This window comes from Saccopteryx bilineata, chromosome 3 (genome assembly GCF_036850765.1).
Source record: "Saccopteryx bilineata isolate mSacBil1 chromosome 3, mSacBil1_pri_phased_curated, whole genome shotgun sequence".
NCBI lineage: Eukaryota > Metazoa > Chordata > Mammalia > Chiroptera > Emballonuridae > Saccopteryx > Saccopteryx bilineata.
In genome coordinates this window covers 301,203,363-301,227,444 of record NC_089492.1, presented here as the reverse complement: position 1 = coordinate 301,227,444, position 24,082 = coordinate 301,203,363, and the positions used below count along the sequence as shown (strand labels likewise).

Genomic DNA, 24,082 nt, shown 5'->3' with positions numbered 1-24,082 from the left:
GGATTGATACCAGGAGAGATTCTCTCCAGTTGTGAAAACTACAAAACAAATTTTACATATTTTTAACTTGATTACACTATTCTACATAATTGTTTTAATCTCTAAGGTTGATTCTGATAGGATGAAAGTTTCATGCAATGATTTTGTGAAATCACTCCATGCGTTGGTTCCTAAGTATCGTTTTCTTTTCTTTTTCCTTCCTTCCTTCCTTCCTTCCTTCCTTCCTTCCTTCCTTCCTTCCCTCCCTCCCTCCCTCCCAACCTCCTTCCCTCCCTCCCTTTTTATTTTTTTTTTGACAGAGACAGAAAGTAAGAGAGAGGGACAGATAGGGGCAGACAGGAGGGATATGAGAAGCATCTATTCGTTGTTACGACACCTTACAGCTGACTGAGTGACCCCTTGCTTAAGCCAGCAACTTTGAGCTGGTGGGCCTTGCTCAAACCAGATGAGCCCGCGCTCAAGCTGGTGACCTCGGGGTTTTGAACCTGGGTGCTTCGGGTCCCAGTCCGTGGCTCTATCCATTGTGCCATCGCCTGGTCAGGCTCGTTCATTGATTCTTGTATATGCCTTGACCCTGGATCAAAACCACAACTTTGTAATATTGGGAAGATTCTCTAACCGTCTGAGGAACTCTACCGGGGATATGTAAGAAAAATCTTAACAGAAACGTGTAGGTCAAAGTTCTTATTCAACATTCAATCCTTGCGGTGCCATCACAGTGTTCCTTCCTTTTTAAAAATTAATTGATATTAAGGTGGGGTGGGAGGCGAGGGACAAAGAAACATGGATTCGTTGTCCCCTTCATTAATGCATTCATGGCTTATTTCTTACATGTGCCCTGACGGTGTTACTGCAGCCTTGGTATAGCAAGACGACACTCTAGCCAGCTGAACTACCCAGCCAGACTCATCATTATACTAACCTTTGGGAAAGAAATCTTAAGAGTAAGCCTGGCAAGTGGTGACGCAGTCGGTAAAGCATCAACCTGGAACGCTGAAGTCGATAGTTCAGAACCTGGGCTTGCCTGGTTAGGGCACATACAGGAAGCAACTACTATGGGTTGATGCTTCTTGCTTCATCCCCTCTCCCTCTTCTTTCTCTCTCCCTAAAAATAGAAATCAATAAATAAATTTTATGAGTAATGATGATATTTAAGCCTTACCAAATATTACCTTAGTCGAATTCAATAACCACTAAAACACTGTAACCAGTGACAAAAACGTAGGACCGCCCAGGACACGACGCACCTTGGTCCCGCCCCACTTTTCCTGTTGCTTCATTCCTGATTGGTCATTATTAAGGTACCGCCCACAGCCAGAAGCGCTCAAACAGCCGGTCCCTGCCGCCCAGCTTTAGAGTCAGTACGCACGCGTAGCTTTTTTCCGACTGCTTAGCGGCTGTAGCGAAGGTCGCCGGGTATTTTGTGACTGTCTTCGTGGTTTAAACCCGCTCCTCCCCGTCCGATTCCTGCACGCTGGGAGCCTGAGGGTTGCTGCGGACGGCGAGAGCCCCGCTCCCGAGCCCGCAGCGGTGAGTGCAGAGTCCCGGTGAGAGGCCCTGAGCCTGCCCGCTTCGGTGCCGGGTGGGGGCTTTGAGTCGGTTTCGGGAAACTCAGGCCGCCCCGCCCATGTCTCCCCCCGCCCGGCCTCTCTCGTCCCGTGGACCCGTGGAGCCTGGACTGCCCCCCCCCCCAGGCCTGTGGACCTTCGGACCCCCTCCTGAGACCCCACCATTTAATAAGAGGCCCGGGTCCAGGAACAGCACACACTCCATGGGGCGGGGATTCGGGGCGAGAACGCGGGGTCCCCAGAAGAGCCCCCGGCCCCCGCGCGGGGAGGGCTGTGTGGGAGCGGCGACAGCGAAGGGGCCCGGGGTGCAGAGCGGAACTGGGAGGGGTCAGTGGACGGAGAGAGACACGGGAGGGGAGGAGAGGTCAGTGAGGGGCCATGAAGAGACGGCAACATGAGGGTGCGGGGAGACGGGACCGCGACGGGGAGAGTGACAGTAACCGGGGAGAGGAACGCGAAGGGAAGAAAGGGGAGAAACCCCCGAGGAGAGGGAGGGGCCCGGAGAGAAGGGCGCAGGGAGGGAGCTGGGGAGCAGAAGTGGGGGCGCAGGTCGGGGCACTTCCGAACGAGGGAGTGGCTCAGAGGAGGAGAGCTGGGGGGGGGGGCGAGCAGGGACAGAAAGGGGTTTAGGGATGAGGGAGCCGAGGGAGAAACAACTCTGAGTCAGCTTTGGGGTCGAGAGGAAAGGGGACACAGGCATTCGGAGGGAGAGAATGACGCGGACATGCACAGAGATGGGAGCCCTCAGAAAAATCAGGGAAAAAGAGTAGGTTAAAGGTGAAATAGGTTTCAAGGAAAAGGTGTAGGGACAGGAATATACAAAAGTGGGAAAAAAGCAGGGGAGGGGAGACGGGGAACACAGGAAAGGACGACAGTGCTGAGAAACAGGGAAGAGACAGAAACAGATCCACAGACAGAAATACAGAGAAGCAGGAAGAAGGGGAACCCAGACCTGCTGAATGTTGAGCCTATAGGATGTGCATGATTAAGTTGGGTTTACAGCTTTATACATGGGCTTATACCTTTATAATCTATTTAACAGTTGCTGAATTGTTTTGCTTTGGTTCCTCGTCTGTCGCAGGAGTTAGGTTCTAGAACCCCTTGCAATAGGTGAAAATCTGCAAAGGAGCGACCTTATATTTATTTTGTTGTTTATATATATTTTAAGGCTTTATAAGCCCTTCCCACACTCTTATAACCCTTTCCCACACATATTTTGCTTATTTTACAACAAAAGTAATTAAAATAATAAATATATAAAAATAGCTATATACTGCAAAACCTCATGATATAAAGAAAAATCCACAATACAAAATGAGAGATATATATAATACAATTTTAAAATCTGCAATACAGTGAGACCGCGTAAAATGAACCATGATATGGCAAGGGACAACTGTACTGAAAATATTTGAATGAGAATTACAAATCTCCAAATTTTAATTTGTGAATTTTGCAATCATTTGCATCCAGTTGCAGCCCTTGTTCACTCAAAGGTCTGAGACTTGTCTGTCACAGGTCTCTTCTTATTGCCTGGGATGGCAAGAGGGAGGGGATCTGGGACAAGAAGTGACTGTGACCATGTGATGCCTATTCAAGGAATATGAAGAGAATTTTAGTATTTTCCTTTTTTTAAAATTTTTTTGTGACAGACAGATAGGGATAAACAGGAAGGGAGAGAGATGAGAAGCCTCAATTCTTCATTACAGTTCCTTAGTCTCCTTAGTTATTCATTAATTGCTTTCTCATATGTGCGTTTACCCCCTGGGTGGAGGTGGGGTGGGTTTACAGCAGAGCAAGTGACCCTTTGCTCAAGCCAGTGACCTTTGGCCTCAAGCCAGCAACCATGGGGTCATGTCTATGATCCCATTCTCAAGCCAGTGACCCTGTGCTCCAGCTGGTGAGCCGGAGCTCAAGCCTGAGAGTCCACCCTCAAGGCGGCAACCTCAGGGTTCAAATCTGGGTTCTCTGTGTCCCAGTCCCATGCTCTATCCACTGCGCCACTGCCTAGTCAGGCAGGATGTTTGTGATCTTAACAGGCAGAACCTACTTTGGTGAGTTCATCTAATGTTCAGCAGCTTGTTCTTGGTTTTGTTTTTTGTTTTTTATGGGATTGTTGAATTTGTTACTGTGACCCACCAAGGAGCTGTTCTCCTCAACTCCCCCTTGTCCACTTTGAAAACACTGAAGTATGGCTTGGATTGACCTGAAACTTGCTTTTTACAGAGCCAGTCTATTCACTGGATAATTTTTTTTTTTTTTTGTATTTTTCTGAAGTTGGAAATGGGGAGGCAGTCAGACAGACTCCCACATGTGCCCAACCAGGATCCACCCGGCATGCCCACCAGGAGGCGATGCTCTGCTCATTCGGGACGCTGCTTTGTTGCGACCAGAGCCATTCTAGCGCCTGAGGCAGAGGCCATAGAGCCATCCTCAGTGCCCGGGCCAACTTTGCTCCAATGGAGCCTTGGCTGTGGGAGGGGAAGAGAGAGACAGAGAAGAAGGAGAGGGGGAGGGGTGGAGAAGCAGATGGGCGCTTCTCCTGTGTGCCCTTGCTGGGAATCGAACCCGGGACTGCTGCACGCCAGGCTGACGCTCTGCCACTGAGCCAACTGGCCAGGGCCTCACTGGATAATTTGATGCACATATTTTCATGGGTAAACTCTTTACTATGTTTTCAGCCTCAAAACCTGAATTCATCACTGCTTATTTTTAAAATAATTCCTGTAATTTCCTGTAAAAGAAGTAATTCTGCACGGGGAGCAGGTCATTCTAGAAGTTCTAACCCCAAGCCCTCACAGTACCCAGAAGTTTGAGGGTTTTTTTATGAGAGAGGGAGAGACAGGAACAGAGAGGGACATAGAGGGACAGATAGATAGGAAAGGAGAGATGAAAAGCATCAATTCTCTGCGGTACCTTAGCTGTTCATTGATTGCTTTCTTATATGGGCCTTGTGGAGGTGGGCAGGGCTCCAGCTGAGCCAGTGACTCCTTGCTCAAGCCAGTGCCCTTGGGCTTCAAGCCAGTGACCATGGGATCATGTCCGTGACTGCACACTCAAGCCAGCGCTGAAGCAAGCTTGGGAGCCCACTCTCTGCAGGGATGGTCAGGGGAGGTGACAGGGTGTTGTGTTGGGTTTGGGCGTTCAGTAGAGCAGCGCCCGTTCTCATTGCTGTGGGAATGTGTGGACGTCTGAGGGAGGACAGACAGGTGAAGACAGGAAAATAATACAGTGTGGTCTCCCTGCAGGAGCACTGTTGGCTGACTCCAGTGAGGAAGGACAGGAGAGTGTGGCCTTCTCAGCATTTCTGGGTCCTTCTGTCTGTGAGTGTGGTGGAAGTGGATAGAGGGGCTGTGTGGACACCTGTGGTGGCACATTCTCAAAATGCAGACTTGACTCCTCAATATACTGTCGCCTGAGAAAACAAGCAGGAGCAGGACCGGGACAGAATGGCTGCTTCTCAGGTAAGCGATGTGTCCTGGGCAGAGGCTGTGTTTGCTTTTCCTCCTAACTTCAGTGGGTTTAGGACCCACAAACTTTAATTCTCTACTTCTGATGTTCCTGCCTAGTGAGGTGGTTTCCTTTTTTTTTTTTTTTTTTGTTCTCAATTGTCAGGGTCAGCAGCTTATATACTTCCCTCCTTTTTCCCAGAGCCTTCTCTGCATTCTCTCTATGTAGTCTCCTTGAGGGCATGAACAATTCCCACCATGAATTAATGCCCTTCAACTACTGGAAACATCCCCTCTGTGACAGATCAACCTGGGAGGGCACCGTGTCCACCATCCCTGTGGGGATGGTTAGAGGCTTGGGCATCAGTGAAGAAAGGAGTTTAGGCTTTGGTTCATGTGGCTGCAGCGTCACCTCTGTGGGACAGGATTGAGGAAATGCACTTTCTACAGGTCAGAATAACTGAGGAAGTTCTGACAGAGAAGAGCAGCTAGAAGAGACTTGCTCACTAGATTGGTGTGAAAGTCTTGCTATTTAAACGGAGTGTTAAAGAACAGAATGTGGAGGGATACATGTGGAAACTTGCAAAAACTGTAGATTATGTTTGCAGTAAAACTGAAGGTCTACTCGTCATTGTATGTTTAACAAAATAGTCTCAACAACAGGGGAAGAATTATCTAGTTCTAATATTACACATAATAAATTTTAAGATACGTAGTATTGTGGTTGCTATGCATCTTATTCTGTAAAAACAAAAAATTTATAAGCTGCTCCGCGCCTGACAGGCTCCTCGCAGCAGCCAGGGCCCGCCCGCACTGGGCCGAGGCCGGGCCAGCGGTGAGGGCAGCAGGGGCTGCGGGCGGCGGCGGCGGCAGCGGCGGCTCATGCCCGGCCTGTCCCCGCGCGGGGCGGGCACTGTGACTCGGCTGGGCCCCCAGCGGCAGGCTATGTGAAGATGTCAGTGGGCTGTGTCTGTCCTGGTTGTTCCTCAAAGTCATTCAAGCTGTACTCACCGAAGGAGCCCCCAAACGGCAACGCCTTCCCCCCATTCCATCCCAGCACCATGCTAGATCGGGATGTAGGCCCAACTCCTATGTACCCGCCTACATACCTGGAGCCTGGGATTGGGAGGCACACACCATATGGCAACCAAACTGACTATAGAATATTCGAGCTTAACAAACGGCTTCAAAACTGGACTGAGGAGTGTGACAATCTCTGGTGGGATGCTTTCACAACTGAGTTCTTTGAGGATGATGCCATGTTAACCATCACTTTCTGCCTGGAAGATGGACCAAAGAGATATACCATTGGCCGGACCCTGATTCCACGCTACTTCCGCAGCATCTTTGAGGGGGGTGCTACGGAGCTGTACTATGTTCTTAAGCACCCCAAGGAGGCATTCCACAGCAACTTTGTGTCCCTCGACTGTGACCAGGGCAGCATGGTGACCCAGCACGGCAAACCTATGTTCACCCAGGTGTGTGTGGAGGGGCGGTTGTACCTGGAGTTCATGTTTGACGACATGATGCGGATAAAGACATGGCATTTCAGCATCCGGCAGCACCGGGAGCTCATCCCCTGCAGCATCCTTGCCATGCATGCCCAGGACCCCCAGATGTTGGATCAGCTCTCCAAAAACATCACACAGTGTGGGCTGTCCAATTCCACTCTCAGCTACCTCCGACTCTGTGTGATACTCGAGCCCATGCAGGAGCTCATGTCCCGCCACAAGACCTACAGCCTCAGCCCTCGTGACTGCCTCAAGACCTGCCTTTTCCAGAAGTGGCAGCGTATGGTAGCGCCCCCCGAGGAGCCCGCCCGGCAGCAGCCCAGCAAACGGCGGAAACGGAAGATGTCAGGGGGCAGCAGTATGAGCTGGGGGTGGGGGGGTGGAGGGGTGGCAACACCAGCAACAGCAAGAAGAAAAGCCCAGCCAGCACCTTGGCCCTCTCCAGCCAGATGTGATGGTGGTGGAGGAGCCCACCCTGATGGGCGGGGAGTTCGGGGACGAGGACAAGAATTTCATCACCCGGCTGGAGAATACCCAGTTTGATGCGGCCAACGGCATTGACGACGAGGACAGCTTTAACAACTCCCCTGCCCTGGGCGCCAACAGCCCCTGGAACAGCAAGCCTCCATCCAGCCAAGAAAGCAAATCGGAGAACCCCATATCACAAGCCTCCCAGTAAGGGCCTCACCGGAGCCAGCTAGTGCTCTGCCTGCCTGCCCCACCCCTCAAAGCCCCAGGGAGCAGAAGACAGAATGAAGAAACTGAGCATCTAAAATGGGCAGCCTCCATCCACCCACTTCAGGGAGGAACTGGACTCACTGGGGGCAGGTGCCAAGATTTGCCTGTCAGTGGCCCTGGGCTGGGCCTCACCTCTACAGAGCCTTTTGGGGGAAGGGGGTTCTCATGTGGATGCCTGCGTGGACCCTGGGCCTCTGAGAAATGTCCTGACCACCCCCCAGAGCATTTGCCTCCATTCTCACCCCAGGTTCTGGGCTCCCATCCTCCTGATTCTACCCATTTCAAGCCTGGGGTTGTTTATACCCACAGCCCTTAGGGACTTAAAGTTATGGGGCTTGGTTGCGTGCCCTTCCCGAACCCTCCCCCTAGGTGGCTGGTAGTAGAGGGGTAAAGCTCTGGGCTCCTCCCTTCCACCACCTATCCCAGCTCCAAGTTTTTAAAAAAATAATATTATTAAAAATGTAAGTTTAAAAAAAAAAATTTATAAAAATCTTTTCAGCTCAAGTCATGTATGAATTTTTTCCTGTGTTTTCTTTCTCTGTGCTATTCAGGAGTGTGGCACATGGACTGGATACACTGGTGTCGCTGGTAAAAAGAGCTTGTTAGCTGTGTGGAAACACAGACCCCATCTCAGAACTCTTGAGTCAGAATCAGCATTTTTAGAAAACTGCACATCACTGTTGTCCACGTCCAAATTCAAGAAGTACTTATATTTCTAACTCACCATGACTTTTCCAGCTGGCAAATACACAACTGATTGTGAATGATAAAAATACAACACTGACAAACCCACATCGCTTGTAGTGATGCCTTTATTCCAGTGATTGATTTCAGAGAGAGAAAGCCACGAATCTGCGGTTTCAATTATTTATGCGTCCATTGTTTGAGTTTCGTGTGTGCCCTGACCGAGGATGAAGCTGCACCTGGCATATCAGGACAGTGCTCTAAAGGGCGAAGCAACCCAGCCAGGGTGATTCCTTCATTTTAAAATTTATTTTCCTGAAAAGTAAAGTCTGTAGAGTGTGTTTGTGGATGTGTCATCCTCGTTACTCAGTGTTAGAATATACATTAGGAAGTATTAGTGGATGGAAAAGAATAAAGTGAAAAGCAAAAAAGAACAAAAACCCTTTTTTAAAAAGACAGTATTACTGTGTGAAAATGATCTTACTGGATAATTGAGGATTCTCTCCTAGGTCAAAACCACTTCTAACCCTGTTTTCATGTTGTATGAAATTGTGAACTCTGCCTATAGCCCTTTGTTAATGTGTCTTTTCTTCCAGAAACCATTGACCTTCAGGGATGTGGCTGTAGATTTCTCTCAGGAGGAGTGGGAATGCCTGGACCCAGCTCAGCGGAAACTGTACATGGATGTGATGTTGGAGAACTACAGGAACCTGGTCTCCCTGGGTGAGGATGACTTCCTTCCTGAGCTTATTCTCTACCTGCAGTGTTTTGTTTCATTCATTAGGGGGAACATCACGTGGGAGCTTCTGCCTTGCAGGGTAGATTTTAGAGTTCTGCTGTCAGAGAACAAATATGGGGGTTTGCTGGTGTAGAAACAGACTTCATGATGTACGTTAATCAGAAATGAGTGTCTGAAAACTACATGTTGTTTAGAATAATTAATGTGCTAACAGAAAACAATATTTTGGATAATTAATTTCTAGAATATTATAATATTGTACTATGTTCTCTCACTTGGGCATGAAGTCAATCCAGGTCCTTTGGAAAATGAAGTTAATCGGAAAATGAAGAATCTGTATCAAAACCCATGTTCCCTTTTTTAGTAAGCATATCTTGATGTCTGTAACTCAGCCCTTGTCTTTTTTTTTCTTCTTTCTTTCTAGAGACAGGGAGACAGAGAGATAGGAAGGGAAAGAGGTGAGAAGCATCAACTTGTAATTTTTTCACTTGAGTTGTTCATTGGTTGCTTCTCATGTTTCTTGATTGGGGGCTGAAGCTGAGCCAGTGTCAAGCCAGTGACCTTGGGGCTTCAAGCCAGCAGCCTTTGGCCTCAAGCCAGTGACCAAGAGATCTTGTTGATATTCCCACGCTCAGGATGGAGAACTCATGCTCTAACTGGTGAGCCTGCACTCAAGAGGGTGACTTTGAGGATTTGAACCTGGGACCTCAGTGTTCTAGGTCAGCACCCTTTTCAGTGTGCCACCATCAGTCTGGATATCCTGGCCCTCTTTTTAAAGCAAATGTAGAAGCACTGGGATGTGAAGGAAAAGGACACTATCCTTCCAGGTGGGATGAGGAGGCAGATGACACAGGTGAGAGATCTAAAGGTCAGGGAGGAGGCCAGACCTTACAGTGTGGTTGGGAAGCTGCTGCAGTGGAAAGGGCTGTGAGAGGCCCAGGTGTATCCCTGTTGTCATAGAGGGACAGCTGGTCTCCAGCACGTCCCGTGCTCCTGCATCCTCTCGGGACTCTGCTTTTGCTCCAGTGACCTCCATCATCACATTAGCAGTGGGGGCGGGGTCCTCCCCATGGACTGTGAGGGCTGCCGTGGTCTGACTCCACTCTATCACTTTGGGGACCTGAGAAAACCTATGCACGTAGCTGAGGAATTACATGACAAGTTGTTTTTTTTCTCATTTGGAGTTTTTGGAGGAGATTGTTGAGATCCTGAAATTTAGTGCAGAAAAACAGGTGTCATGTTTCTTGGTTTATTTCTAATTCTGTGGAAGTTTCCCACGAGACCCTACAGACTGTAGACTCAGTGATTTCATCACAGCACAAGGCACCTCCGCAAAGCGCGAAGATCTAATTCTGTTTCACTTCAAAAGGTCCTTTCACTTAGTATGAACTATAATTAAAATTTTTCAACCTGTATTTTTTATTTTCCACGTTAGAGTAATTTCATGTCTCTGTGTACCTCATAGAGTTCTTCAATAAGTTACTGCCATAGGCAACATTAGAATGTTGCCCAGCAGGTAGGAAAGTGTCCATGTTACTTGCTTTCGTCATCACTGTCATTCTGTAATTCTCTCCTGTCCAGTCCAGAGCTGCCTGGGACTGTTTCCTTTGTGTTTTCACTTTCTGATGAGATATTTGTTATATTTGTGCTTTTGTAATCACAATGCTGATACAACATGCAGGAATGTTCTTTGGTACGAAGTGGGTTACAGAATTACTAATCACTTTAAATAGAAAGAGGCTTTATTCTTCGATTGAAGTTTACTTCAGGCAAAAGAAAATGAGGTTTTTCATTTGCTTTCTCAGCATGTTCTTTAATCATGCTGTACTTAATTTCAAATGTTTAAATTTTTTTTTCATATTTTGCAACTTTCTAATGGTTTATTTTAAAAAACTTTTTTTTTTCCTATGAGGTACCTTACAGCCTATCCATTTTGTGTAAGAGTAGTTGAAATATATTAAACTTGAAAAAGTTTCTCATGTCATTTAAATATATCTTTATTAAAATTATCCTTTACAGTTATTTTTGAATGCGTTGTCTAAGGAATGTTTTTGCTGTATAATACATGTCATGATGCAAAATGTTTGCTGTTTGGGTACTGTCAGGGACCAAATAATCAACAGGGTTTTAGAGTTTGGATTTCTGGGGGACAGAGGTGTGGGGAACTGGCTTAAGCTGACAGTCTGCCCAACCCCCCACCTCGCTTGCAGAAAGCTGAGCCCTGCCGCACACCTCCATGTTAGCTGTGATGCTCATCCTGCCCCCCTATGTTCTCCGGAAAAGACTGGAAGCAAATTCCTCTCTTTGTAAGGTTAGGATGTTAAGTATTGGTGGAGTTTTTTGCATTTGATGGGATTCTTGGGTTGCCTTGGAAACTAATCAGAAAAGTCATTGATTTGCTAATGGCCCACTTTGCCCTATAAATAACTGAGGATGCGGTTTCTGGGGGTGGTGTTTCTGCCAGCAGTAATTGCAAAGCCCTCCGGAACCCATCTTTAATTCTTTAAGTGTATTTTTCTTAATTCTGCACCATTCTCGCTCAGAACCTGAATATATATACTAGTCGTGGCTGGCTCGCAACAGGGTTATATAACACTCAGTTATAAAGTATAGTTATATAGAAGAATCTTTCTTATCAGTGGAACTTTTATATACAGAATTATAGGGATAAATTTTCTATTTCTATTTTGCATTTTTTAAATTTAATACTATTTTGTAGTAGTTTTCAGCTATACAACATAATGGTTAGACCTTCATATACTTTACAATGTCTGAAAGTGTTCCCTGTGATATTTCCAGGACCCAGCATAGTTAATACAGTATTATTTACTATAGTCCCCATGCTGCACTTTACATCCCTAAGACCACTTTCTAACTACCAATGTGTTTTTCTCGATTGCTTCATCTTTTTGATCCAGTCTCTCAATTCTCCTCTCCTCTGGCAGCCATCACTCTGTTCTCTGTACCTGTGAGTCTGTTTGTGGTTGTTTATATAAGGTCTACCAGAAAGTTCTGTCCATTTTGGAATAAAACAAAATACAAATTCTTCTGACTTAATTCATGCGGCATCCATCTTGAATATTTCCACACCAATCCAATCTTCCGAATATGGTCCGAAATGGTTTGCTGAGCTGAATTAAGCCTTTCTGTGATCTCCGATGTTGTCAGAAAAGGATCTTGCTCCAACATGGTCTTAACAACATCGTCATCGATCAAAGATGGTGGCCCAGAACGTGGCTTATCAGAAAGGTCGAAATCACCTGTTTCAAATTTTTCGAACCATCTTCTGCATGTCCTATCAGAAACTGTACCTTCACCAAACACTTTCAATAAATTTCTACATGCTTCTGAAGCATTTCTTCCTTGTTGAAATTCATAGAAAATACAGTGGCGCAAATGAACTTTATCAGTAGCCATGGGTACACTATCGCTTTACACATAAGACTAATGTGAATCAACTTTGTTTTAGTTAATTTGCTACGTCAGTATGTATACATTAAGTGATAAAAATAGAGGGGCACATATGCGCCAAATAAACATGTGCTTACGTGTCGAAACTTGTGATAGAAACAGACAGAACTTTCCGGTAGACCTTTATATATATGTATATTTTCTTTTAGCGAGAGAGACAGAGGAACAGATATGGATAGAGAAGGAGAGAGATGAGAAGCATCAGTTCTTTGTTGCAGCACCTTAGCTGTTCATTGATTGCTTTCTCATATGTGCCTCGACCAGGGGGCTATAGCTGAGCCAGTGACTCCTTGATCAAGCCAGCAACATTGGGCTCATGCCAGTGACCTTGAGCTTCAGTTCAGTGACCTTTGGTTTCAAGCCAGCGACCATGGGGTCATGTCTATGATCTCATGCTCAAGCCAGCGACTGAGGTTTTGAACCTGGATTCTCTGCATCCCAGGCCAATGCTCTATCCACTGCCACTGCCTGGTCAGGCTGTCTAGTGTTCTGTAGATTCCACGTAGAATTGACATTAAATGATACATGTCTTTCTCTGCCATACTTATTTCACTTAGCACAATACTTACTTTATGTGTTCATGCTTCTGCAGATGCTAAAGTTTCATTCATTTTTGTAATCCATTTATTTCTTTACATTATTTTTCACATTCTTGATCTTTTCTTTTTTTAAAAATGATCCTTTAACTTTTTTTTAGCCAGAGTGATAGACATAGTAGTGGCCCCTTAGTTGTTCATTGATTGATTTCTCATATGTGCCTTGACTGGGGGCTGCAGCCGAGCCAATGAACCCTTGCTCAAGCCAGTGACCCTAATGCTCAAAGTAGCAACCATGGGTTCATGTCTCTGATCCCGCAGTCAAACTGGTGAGCCCACGCTCAAGCTGGTTACCTCTGGATTTTGAATCTGGGTTCTCAGCATCTCTGGCCAGTGTTCTATTAACTGTGCCTGGTTAGGCTCAATGACCTTGCTCTTAAAATTTCAGCCTTCACTCAATGCAAATGAGCTCATGCTTAGGCCAGAGACCTCAGGGATTCAGACCTGGTACCTCAGCATCTCAGGGGTTGACACTGTCCACTGCACCACCACTGGTCAGGCTCTTTCCGTTTTTCATAGCTATCTTTTGTACTGCAGTCTGTGTGTTTGAACAGTTACTTTTTTTAAGCAGTCATTATGGTGCATTCACAATGTATTGCCATTTTCTTAGCTCTCTGGGTCATGCAAAACAGAAAAAGGTCTCAAGAAGTAACAAAGCAGCCAGTTCATTGAATACACAGTACCTTCATCTATGTCTCTGGAGAAGAAATTGGGAATTGGGAGTTTTCTTATCATATGGCCATTGTGCGCCAGGGTGTTTCAGCAGATATTGTAATGGAACCAATTTTCATTCCCCTCTGATGTGACTTATCCTTATTGTTACCTTTCTTGGTTTTGCCTTGAAATCTTAACCTGCCTTTGGAGTACTCAAAATGTAATTTCATCAGTTATTGCTGATACATCCATTCACCTTGTGTCATAACAGTGAACATTTATTTTGTATCTTTCAGCTATAGCATGTGAAGATGATCAGAGATTGCTTCAAAAGCCAGGAATAGAAGATTTCTTCTCTAAAACAATACTGGTAAGAGCCTGACCTGTGGTGGCGCAGTGGATAAAGCGTCGACCTGGAAATGCTGAGGTCGCCGGTTTGAAACCCTGGGCTTGCCTGGTCAAGGCACATATGGGAGTTGATGCTTCCAGCTCCTCCCCCCTTCTCTCTCTCCGTCTCTCCTCTCTCTCTCTCTCTCTCTCTCTCTCTCTCTCTCTCCCTGCTCTAAAATGAATAAATAAATAAATTAAAAAAAAATACTGGTAAGATATGGAAGGTGTGGTTTTCATAATGTACAATTTATGAAGGCCTTGGAATTTCAGGAAGAGTGGTGAGAAGAAAGGCTGTTAATATGTACAGAACTAATTGAAGCAATTATTTTTTTTTGTTATTTATTTATTTATTTGGAGAGTAAAGTGCCGGTGGGGAGACAGACAGGGGTGACAGACAGAAACATTGATCGTTTCCTGTATGTGGCCAGACCAGGGATTGAGCCTGCAACGTTTGTGTATTTGTTTATTTATTTATTTATTTATTTTCCATTTTTCTGAAGCTGGAAACGGGGAGAGACAGACAGACTCCCGCATGCGCCCGACCGGGATCCACCCAGCACGCCCACCAGGGGCGACGCTCTGCCCACCAGGGGGCGATGCTCTGCCCATCCTGGGCGTCGCCATGTTGCGACCAGAGCCACTCTAGCGCCTGAGGTAGAGGCCACAGAGCCATCCCCAGCGCCCGGGCCATCTTTGCTCCAATGGAGCCTTGGCTGCGGGAGGGGAAGAGAGAGACAGAGAGGAAAGCGCGGCGGAGGGGTGGAGAAGCAAATGGGCGCTTCTCCTGTGTGCCCTGGCCAGGAATCGAACCCGGGTCCTCCGCACGCTAGGCCGACGCTCTACCGCTGAGCCAACCGGCCAGGGCACGTTTGTGTATTTGGATGACACTCCAACCAATGGAGGGTTTCAGCCACAATGGGACAATGACTATTTTTTTTTAATGTTTACTGTACTCTTGTCAGTTACCTAAATTGTTTAAGCATGTCATCCTAAAACAACAAGGTGGTGGATTCAGTCCCCAGTAACGGCACACACGGGAAGCAGCCTATAAGTGGACGACTGGGTGGAATAACAGATGAGTGCTTTTCTTCTTCCTCCCTTTTCTCTCCCTTCTCTCTGTCTCTCTGAAAATAAAAAGGAAGTTAAGCCCTGGCTGGATAGGTCCACTGGCTGGAGAGTTGTCCCGGAGCATGGAGATTACCAGTTCAATTCCCGGTCAGGGCACATACAGGAGCAGCTTAATGTTCCTGTATCTCTCTCAAAAAGGAAAAAAAAAATTACTGTTTTGGATTTAGAGAGAGAGAACAAAAGAAAGAGAGGGTGAGAAAGACAGGAACATTGATTTGCCCGTGTGTACCCTGATCAAGAATCAAATCAGCAACTTCTGTGCTTCAGGATGATACTTTAACCAACTAAGCTATCTGGCCAGGGGAGGACAATTATTTGTAATTAACACTTTGTTTTCTAAATAGGCAAAACATATTACACATTTGGGAAACTCTTTTAAGTTAGTTACATTGCATATCATTGGATCTCTAAAAGTGAAGATCAGAAGCTATTTTTTACTATTATATATTCTTGGGAAAGAAATCTTTAAAAGTTAGGAACTTATGTAATCTGTGGAGTAAATTTAAAAAATGAAATGATTACAGTGATAGAGAAACAGAGCAAGGAGCAGGGAGCATCAACTCCCATATCTGCATTACCCAGGCAAGCCCAGGGTTTCAAACCAGAGACTTCAGCATTCTAGGTCAATGCTTTACCCACTTTGCCATCACAGGTCAGTACTGATTTGTTTTAAATGTATGGGGTGGGATTACACTTTGAGACAATGATTTCTAACATTTACAAATTTATCATGCATGTGTAAAATTTAAATGTGAACAATTTGGCAATGCCTTTAACAAGGAAACCTTATTATTCCACTAAGAAATTTTTTTTTTCATTTCAATGTCTATATAATTTTTATAAACTTGGGAGCATATTTTATACAACCATCTTGGTTTAATAGGTATCACAGAGTAGTTATTTGGGACTATGTGACAATGTTAAATTAAATGATAATTTTCACTAATGGCCTTTCTATCTTCAATGATTACCAGAGTACACGTAACGGAGAGAAAAGTTATCGATACAATGCACATTGGAAAGTCTTTAAACAAGAATCAACTCCTATTCAAATTGAGAAAACTCTGTTTCCAGAGAACCATTATAAACATGGAAAACTGTTGAACCAAATGTCACATTCCAGTATCCATCAGGTTCTTTATATTGTGAAGAAGAGAAATGAACGAAGTAAATATGTCAAATGTTTTAAGCAATCTTCAAATCATACTGAAGATGAGAACATTCATACCAAGGAGGAAGCTTACAATTATAATTCTTATAAGAGAGCTTTCACTGAAATTTTCAACATAAATAGACTTAAAAAAGTCCATAGTGGAGAAAAACTTTACAAATATAAAGAATATGGTAAAACATTTAATTGGCATTCATATCTTACTATGCATGAAAGAAATATTCACACCAAAGTGAGACATTACACATGTAAGGAATGTGGCAAAGCTTTTAGCCGTTCCTCAACTCTTACTAAACATCAGAGAATTCATACTGGAGAAAGGTCTCATAAATGTTTAGAATGTGGCAAAACCTTTTCCCAGAACTCACAGCTTACTATACATCAAAGAATTCACACAGGAGAGAAACCATACAAATGCAGACAATGTGGCAAAGCCTTTAGAAGTTCATCAGTTCTTACTGAACATCAGATTATTCATACTGGAGAAAAGCCCTTTAAATGTGGAGAATGTGGCAAAGCCTTTAACAAGTCAGCAACCATTATTAAACATCAGAGAGTTCATACTGGTGAGAAGCCCTATAAATGTAGAGAATGTGGCAAAGCCTTCAGCTTTTCCTCAAATCTTATTAAACATAGGAGAATTCATACTGGAGAAAAGCCATATAAATGTAAAGAATGTGGTAAAACATTTAATTGGCCTTCAGGACTTACTCTACACCAGAGAATTCATACTGGAGAGAAACCTTATAAATGTGAAGCATGTGGCAAGGACTTTAAATGGCGTTCAGGTCTTACTGTACATGAGGTAATTCATACTGGTGATAAACCTTACAAATGCAGAGGATGGCACAAAGCTTTTAGTTCCTCAACCCTTACTGATCCTCAGAGAATTCACACTGGAGAGAGGTCTCATAAATGTTTAGAATGTGACAAATCCTTTAACTGTAAGTCAGAGCTTACTAGACATCAGAGAATTCACACAGGAGAGAAACCATTCAAATGTAGAGAATGTGGCAAAGCCTTTAGTTTTTCCTCATACCTTACTCAACATAGGAGAATTCATACTGGAGAGAAGCCCTATAAATGTAGAGAATGTGGTACAACCTTTAGCCAGTCAACATTTCTTACTCAACATCAGAGAATTCATACAGGAGAGAAGCCTTATAAATGTGAAGCATGTGGTAAAGGCTTTAAAAGGCGTTCAGGTCTTACTGTACACGAGGTAATTCATACTGGAAGGAGACCTTACAAATGCAGAGAATGCGGCAAATCCTTTAGCCGTTCCTCAGTTCTTAATGAACATCAGAGAATTCATACTGGAGAAAGACCTTACAAATGCAGAGAATGTGGCAAATCCTTTAGCCGTTCCTCAGTCCTTAATGAACATCAGAGAATTCATACAGGAGAGAGGTCTCATAAATGTTTAGAATGTGGCAAAACCTTTATCTTGAAATCACATCTTATTCAACATCAAAGAACTCACATGGGAGAGAAGCCATACAAATGTCGAGAATGTGGCAAAACTTTTAGAAGGTCGTCACACCTTTCTCGACATCAGAGTATTCATACCGGTTAGAAGTCCTATAAATGTAGAGAATGTGGCACAACCTTTAAGTGCTCCTCAAAACTTAGTCAACACCAGAGAGTTCATACTTGAGAGAAACCTAACAAATGAAGAGATTGTGGTAGCGCCTTTAGCCAATCATAAAACCTTACTCAGCATCAGAGAGTTCATACTGGACAGAAACCTTACAGTTGTAAGGAATGTCATAAACTCTTTGCTTGGCAGAGGAATCCTACTAAACATCAGAGAATTCTTTCTCAAGAGAAGTCTTACAAATGTGGAGGTTGTGGCAAAATGTTTCATGAGCGTTCTCATCTTCCTGAACATGAGATAATTCATGCTAGAGAGGAACTTCCAAATGTAGATTACATGGCAAAGCCTTTTGCCTGTGCTCAAAGGTTGAACAATATTGCAGAATTCATGATGGAGAGAACCAGTAAAAAAGTAAGTAATTCGGCAAAACATAACTGCTCAAGCCTCATCAAGCATCAGGGAATTAAGCCTCGGGAATGTATTGCATGTTCCAAAGTCTTTGTCCTCTTTCACATCTTACTCAACATCTGATAATACCTGATGGAAGACTAACAGACATAAAGAACATGGGAAAGCTTTACACACTGTGCAAACCTTACTTGACACTCTTCAAGCAATAGTCTTTCTCACACCTCAGGGCTTTCACTATGTATGGCTCTTAAATAAGATCTCTGCATCACTCACCAAAACCTTGCTCTTTTTGGTTTATTTTGAATAATCTAAATTTAGCTTGAGAACCCCGAAGAGTTTCCAGGTGCCCCCAGTAAAGGCACGTGCTCCAGCTCCTGCTACTCTCTGCGGGCATTCTGCTGTGGCCTCCATGAGTAGATTACAGGTGTGCTGTGTAGTTCTCCAGGGCTTATAAGTTATAAATGTGTTTCCATCTCCCTTGTGGTCTCTTCCCTCCATTATTACAGTGCTCTGCTTCACAGATTCTACTAATTGAAAAAAGTCCAAACTAGTATAATTACGAAGTTCTTTTTACATTGTGAGCCTATATGTATTATTTCATAAACAAGTTTACATGATTTGGTACTTAAAAATGCAATATGTACATTACTAATCTGAAGATGAAACATAGGAGTAGGAAGTAAATGTGTGTGCACATCTTCAGATGGCTAGGGAAATAATGCATCAATAGGTAATTTAAGAGAGCTGATGAGTTACTAGCCAAGTAGACATCTCACAGATTTCCAATGTGAATGAATTTCTATACGTTGCATTTCTGTACATTTTATCCCAAAAACTCATGACCATTGGTTACAGAAACTCACAATGCAGTTATCCTTTTTACGTTCTTGTGTTTAATAAAAAAGCCTACCATAGTTTTTTCCTTGTTTTGTTCATCATGAGATGTTGCTTATATGGCCTCAGATTTTAAGAATGGTCTCTTTGGAATGTAGTGGCATAGAGAAATCAACTGGAAAGTGCAGGAAATTTCACAGAGATCACATGAAGGTTTATTTGGTTTGTATATTCCATTTTCCCATTGGAGAGTAACACCATTATATTGTTTTAAAGTTATTCTCAATTTTTTGTAAGTGACATCATCCAAATCATTTTCTCGTCTCTGCCAATGTGTTCATGTGAATACTAGGTGACATCGGTCACTATGTTCTTCTGACATTTACATAAAGTGAACACACACAGATAGTGCTGTCACAGATGCTCTGTTATGAACAGACCTGAATCCCAGTAGCAGTGATGCAGTAGTACCAGGTGGGAGATGACTAACACCCAGGATACCAAGATGGCATGGACACTGTATATAGAGTGCGGACACCTGTTCCCAGACTGCACAACTGGCTCAACTCAGGAAAACATTGTTTCTTTCATTTTCCATTTCTTGTTTCTTTCTGATTATTTTTATTCTCAGCTGCAGACATCACAGCCATCCTTCTTTGAGTTACCATGGCCACAGCATCTCACTTTCTCTCCCTTGCACTGGGTATGCTAACGTTGAGTGTTTTGATTTGTAATTCAGAGTCTTTTTAATGCAGTGACACACATCAAAATTTCATGTATGTTTTCCATTATATATTTCACAAAGTCTAGCCCACAACTCATGTTTTTATGCTGAAATGGTTGTTTTTGAATGTGAATATGGATTTTTTTTTAAATAAAGGACTGGCATTTGTGTGTTTAAAAATTGAAATGATCTGTATGGTCTCAATTTTCACTCGAGTCCGTAGAATTACTCAATTTTATGTTACTACCTTCTGCTTTACTAAAATGGAATCAGGACAAGTTTAACAGGTTTCATTCTCAGTCGTGAATGTAACCAACTATTGGTCATTCTTTCCAGAGGAATCCAGAGATCTTTGCAGCTTATGATTGAAATGTTTTCTTATTGTTTGTTTCTTTCTCTCTTTCTCTTTCCCTCCCTCTTTTATTATTTATTTAGTTTTATTTTGAAGAACAGAGACAGGAAAGGAGAGAGATGAGAAGCATCAGGTTGTAGTTGCAGCACTTGAGTTGTTCATTGGTTGTTTTTCCTATGTACCTGAACTCATGGGGTAAAGCTGACCCAGTAACCTTTTTCTTCAGTCAGTGACCTTGGGATTGTGTTGATCCTGCACTGAACCTGGTGACCTCGGGGTTTCAAACCTCAAACCTTGGCATCACAGGTCACTGCTCTATCCACTTTGCTGGCACCAGTCAGATGAGACATTTTCTTTAGTGTTTGGAGGCAAAGTCACATTCTGTGTTCACTGCATGGCTAGAGGTATGTCCATTGGCACCTGCTGTGCTTTGAGTGTATTTCAAGTAATTGTCACCATTACCAGGAACTCCAGGTGGGAAGAGTTTAAAGTGGAAGCACCAAAATTCATTGCATGTACTAATCATGTACTGTGTACATATACTAAATATGAGAATAACTGCTATTTCTAGCTCTTCCACTGTTCTGTCCTGCATCTGCACAAGGTGCTCAACATTGGTTTCTATGCACGCACCCACCCTGAGAATCAGCACAGCCATTTTAGAACCTAGATATTGGATACTGCTTTTCTGTACTTCCTATAGACTCCTGTATGCAGCGTTCGTGTTTTTTATGCACCTACTGAGGTTTCATACATACCCAGCTGCCTGCAACAGTGGCTGTATGGATTTTGTTTTGTTACAGGACAAAGTACAGGTCCTCAGCTTGATGGGAGTTGTTTCATTTTAAGGTAGTCTAGTGAGGAATGTTGGGGGGGGGTGGATTGATGTACATTGTTCAAACATTGATTTATTTTATTTTCTGTGGTCATTAGGAAAACAAATGAAGCTGACACTGTCTCTAGGTTTAGAGAGCATTCTGTCTTCATTTTTGTCTCATTGGGTCATTTAAGACTGCTGTTTCCCCTGTTGGTTTCCTGTCTGGGAGATGTAGCCTTTGAGTCAGTGGGAAGATAAGTCTCCTACTGTGATTGTATTACCAAATATCAAACTGGGAATAACTATACACTTACCAATAATCACCTAAAATGTAAATAAATGCTTTAATCAAAAAGCACAGAGTAGCTGAGTGGATATGAGAACAAGACCCATACATATGCTGTACACAAGAGACCCTCTTCAGATCAGTAGACAGAATGAAAGTAAAAAAAAATATTTCACCTTTACCTATGGCCCCATGGAACCTAATCTGTAGAGAATTATGCTCCAGTAAGGGATCTAATCATGTACTGTGTACATATACTAAATATGAGAATAACTGCTCATACTTAGCTGACCCATGTGGTACAGATGATTTGTAATGGAGTCAACATGGAGACAGTTTGTAGATACCCAGAAACTCATTTTGGAAATTAGTCGCGCGGATCAGAGCAGCTCTGATGGGAAACTTGGGTAAAGATGCTTCTCTTCTATGTATACCACTTAATTTTTGCTTTACTTTATTATCTTAAAATTCAGAAATCCCATTAAAAGAGGACTGTGCATTTGTGAAAATTATTTCATGCAAATGGAAATTTAAAAATACTGGAGTACTGATATGATTGAGAAAAAATAGACTTTAGGACAGGTTATAAGAGAAAGGATATTTCTTAATCACAAAGGGATTCATTTAACAAGAGGACGTAGTCTTTGTGAACATTTATGTGCCCAATGTAGGAATACCTGAATATATAAAGCAAATATTGATGGACATAAAGTAAGAGATTCATCTGTATTTAAATGGGGGGTTTTTTTGTTTTTTTTTTTTGTGTGTGTGTGGTTACTGAGTTGTTGGAATAGGTCAAATATTATGGATACTAGATCTTTGCAAGATATGTGATTTGCAATTACTTTTTAATTCCTAGACTATTTTTACTTATGTGATGTGCTTCGATGCACTGAAAATTAATGTTAAGACTGATTTATCTTTCTCTTTTTGGTATTGATGTCATCTAAAAATCTGGCAAATTCAAGTTCTTGAAGGATTAATCCTGTTTTATTTTTCATTTAGAAATTATATTTAATGGGGTGACATTGATGAATAAGAATACATAGGATTTTCCTGACCAGGCTGTGGTGCAGTGGATACAGTATCAACCTGGAACACTGAGAGCAACCAGGTTCATAACCCCGAGGTCGCAGGCTTGAGCATGGTGTCGCTGGCTTACATGTAGGCCAGATGGTGACTGGGAGAGGCGTGCCCTGCACATGCAGTCTCTTTAATTCCTTTCCAGCCTTTTTCCAGTCCTGTAACTCGAAGCTACCTAAAGAAGGAGACCAATTACAATACTTCTCAATAACTTGCAAAAGTTCTTCACTAATTTTTACTCCACTAGTCCTTAACAGCTGTTTTAAAAGACAAACTATTTTATTACACTGTCCCCATTTCCCATTGTTACCTTGTAAAAATTCCCGAGAGCGTCCTTACCTTCCAAGGACTTAAAAGACCTTTTATTTTCTCCACTCGGGTTTTGCAGCATTATACCACAGTTAAATTTGTTCCAATGATCCTCCCACTCGCGTGCTGCCCTACGGTGGGCATCACTTGCAGAGACCAGCTCTGCCAAGGACAGTCCCAGGTGGAAGGTGCCACAAAACTTAAAGAAGGCACAGACACAAGATGTAAAAAAGATGGGACCAGCGGTCTCCCAGCTTCAAGGACTGAGAGCCTCAATATGTGAGTCCTCACCATATTTATTCGTTTTCTTTATCTTATAAAGCTTCAGTGCATGAGGTAATCATCCTCTAGCACATCAGGGCAAGCTTGTTTCTAAGCACGTACTCAGGGGAGAAAGGAAATGACAGACAGAGTACGGAAGCTTCTTATGCAGATGATCATATTAGGGACATGGTGTTCCTAAGTCCGGTCAAATGATACCTGCTCAAGGCAACATTCCATTCTCAGGCCATTTTCCCACAATCACCCTCCACAGTTTCGGAGTGGTGAGTAATCACTCTCCACAGGACAGGTTAGAAATGGTGATTCGTCACCCTCCATAGGACATGTTAGGAGTGGTGACTTGTCATCCTCCACAGGTGTGGGGAGCGGGCTCCACGGGTTAGTAGCGGTGACTTGTCACCTTCCACAGGTTAAGTGGTGACTCGTCACCCTTCACGGGTTGTGGGAGGTTGTATGAAAAAGAGTGAGTGCAGAGTGAACAAGACACACTAGGAGGGGGTTCTGAATCTCTCCCACAGCTGAAGCAAGTGTTGAATCCTGAACTGTGATTCTGTAGGGCGCTTTATACAGAGAAGAGGCAGAATTGTGTGCTGACGGTTTACATCAACTTGCCATAAGCCAAGAGGGTCTGCTATCTTCTCAAGGGGAGCTGCTGGTGACAAAGCGAGTGGCGTCCCCTCCAAGTTCCTCCTACCTTATCCCCCATCCCTTCTTGTGGCGTGACTGGTGTTTGGGAGGCATGGGAGGTGCACAGGGAAAACCTACTCCCCTGGCCACGATGATCAAAAACTTTAAGAAAGGGTTTTCAGGGGATTATGGAGTTACTATGTCCCCAGGGAAATTGAGAACCTTGTGTGAACTAGAATGGCCTACTTTTGAGATGGGGTAGCCAGCAGAAGGGAGCCTGGATAGGTCCCTTGTGCAGAAAATGTGGCAGGTAGTTACCAGAGATCCAGGCCGCCCCAACCAGTTTCCCTACATAGACACCTGCCTCACACTGGTATTACATTCTCCCCCTTGGCTTAGAGGTCAGGCTTCCACTGTGTTGGGAGCAAAGGCAGGGAAGTATTCCATCAAACCCAGAGAGCCACTCCCACCATGACTGCCAGAAATCTTAACCCCTAGTAAACCAGAACAAGCAAAAACCTTGGCTCCCCCACCTTATGTACTGGAAGACTTTACCTTTCCATATCTGGCTCCCATCTTCCTTAGAGACTGCTACTGACTCATCGCTGGATCTATCAAGTTCCAGCATAAGTTTCCCTGATCTAGAGCTGCCTCTCACTGC

The 24,082-nt window shown here is 43.8% G+C and overlaps 1 protein-coding gene and 1 pseudogene across 1 annotated transcript; both read left to right on the top strand.

Annotated features, from left to right (window-relative positions):
• Nucleotides 1-1,362: 1,362 nt before the first annotated feature.
• LOC136331927 (zinc finger protein 420-like) lies at nt 1,363-19,822 on the top strand. The gene is made up of 5 exons (XM_066271094.1): nt 1,363-1,530; nt 4,817-5,032; nt 8,547-8,673; nt 13,707-13,780; nt 15,903-19,822. Exons 2-5 carry the CDS (start codon nt 5,018-5,020, stop codon nt 17,673-17,675), a joined length of 1,989 nt encoding a protein of 662 aa, XP_066127191.1. The 5' UTR covers nt 1,363-1,530; nt 4,817-5,017; the 3' UTR covers nt 17,676-19,822.
• LOC136331942 (LIM domain-binding protein 1 pseudogene) lies at nt 5,887-7,733 on the top strand (annotated as a pseudogene).
• Nucleotides 19,823-24,082: the final 4,260 nt, after the last annotated feature.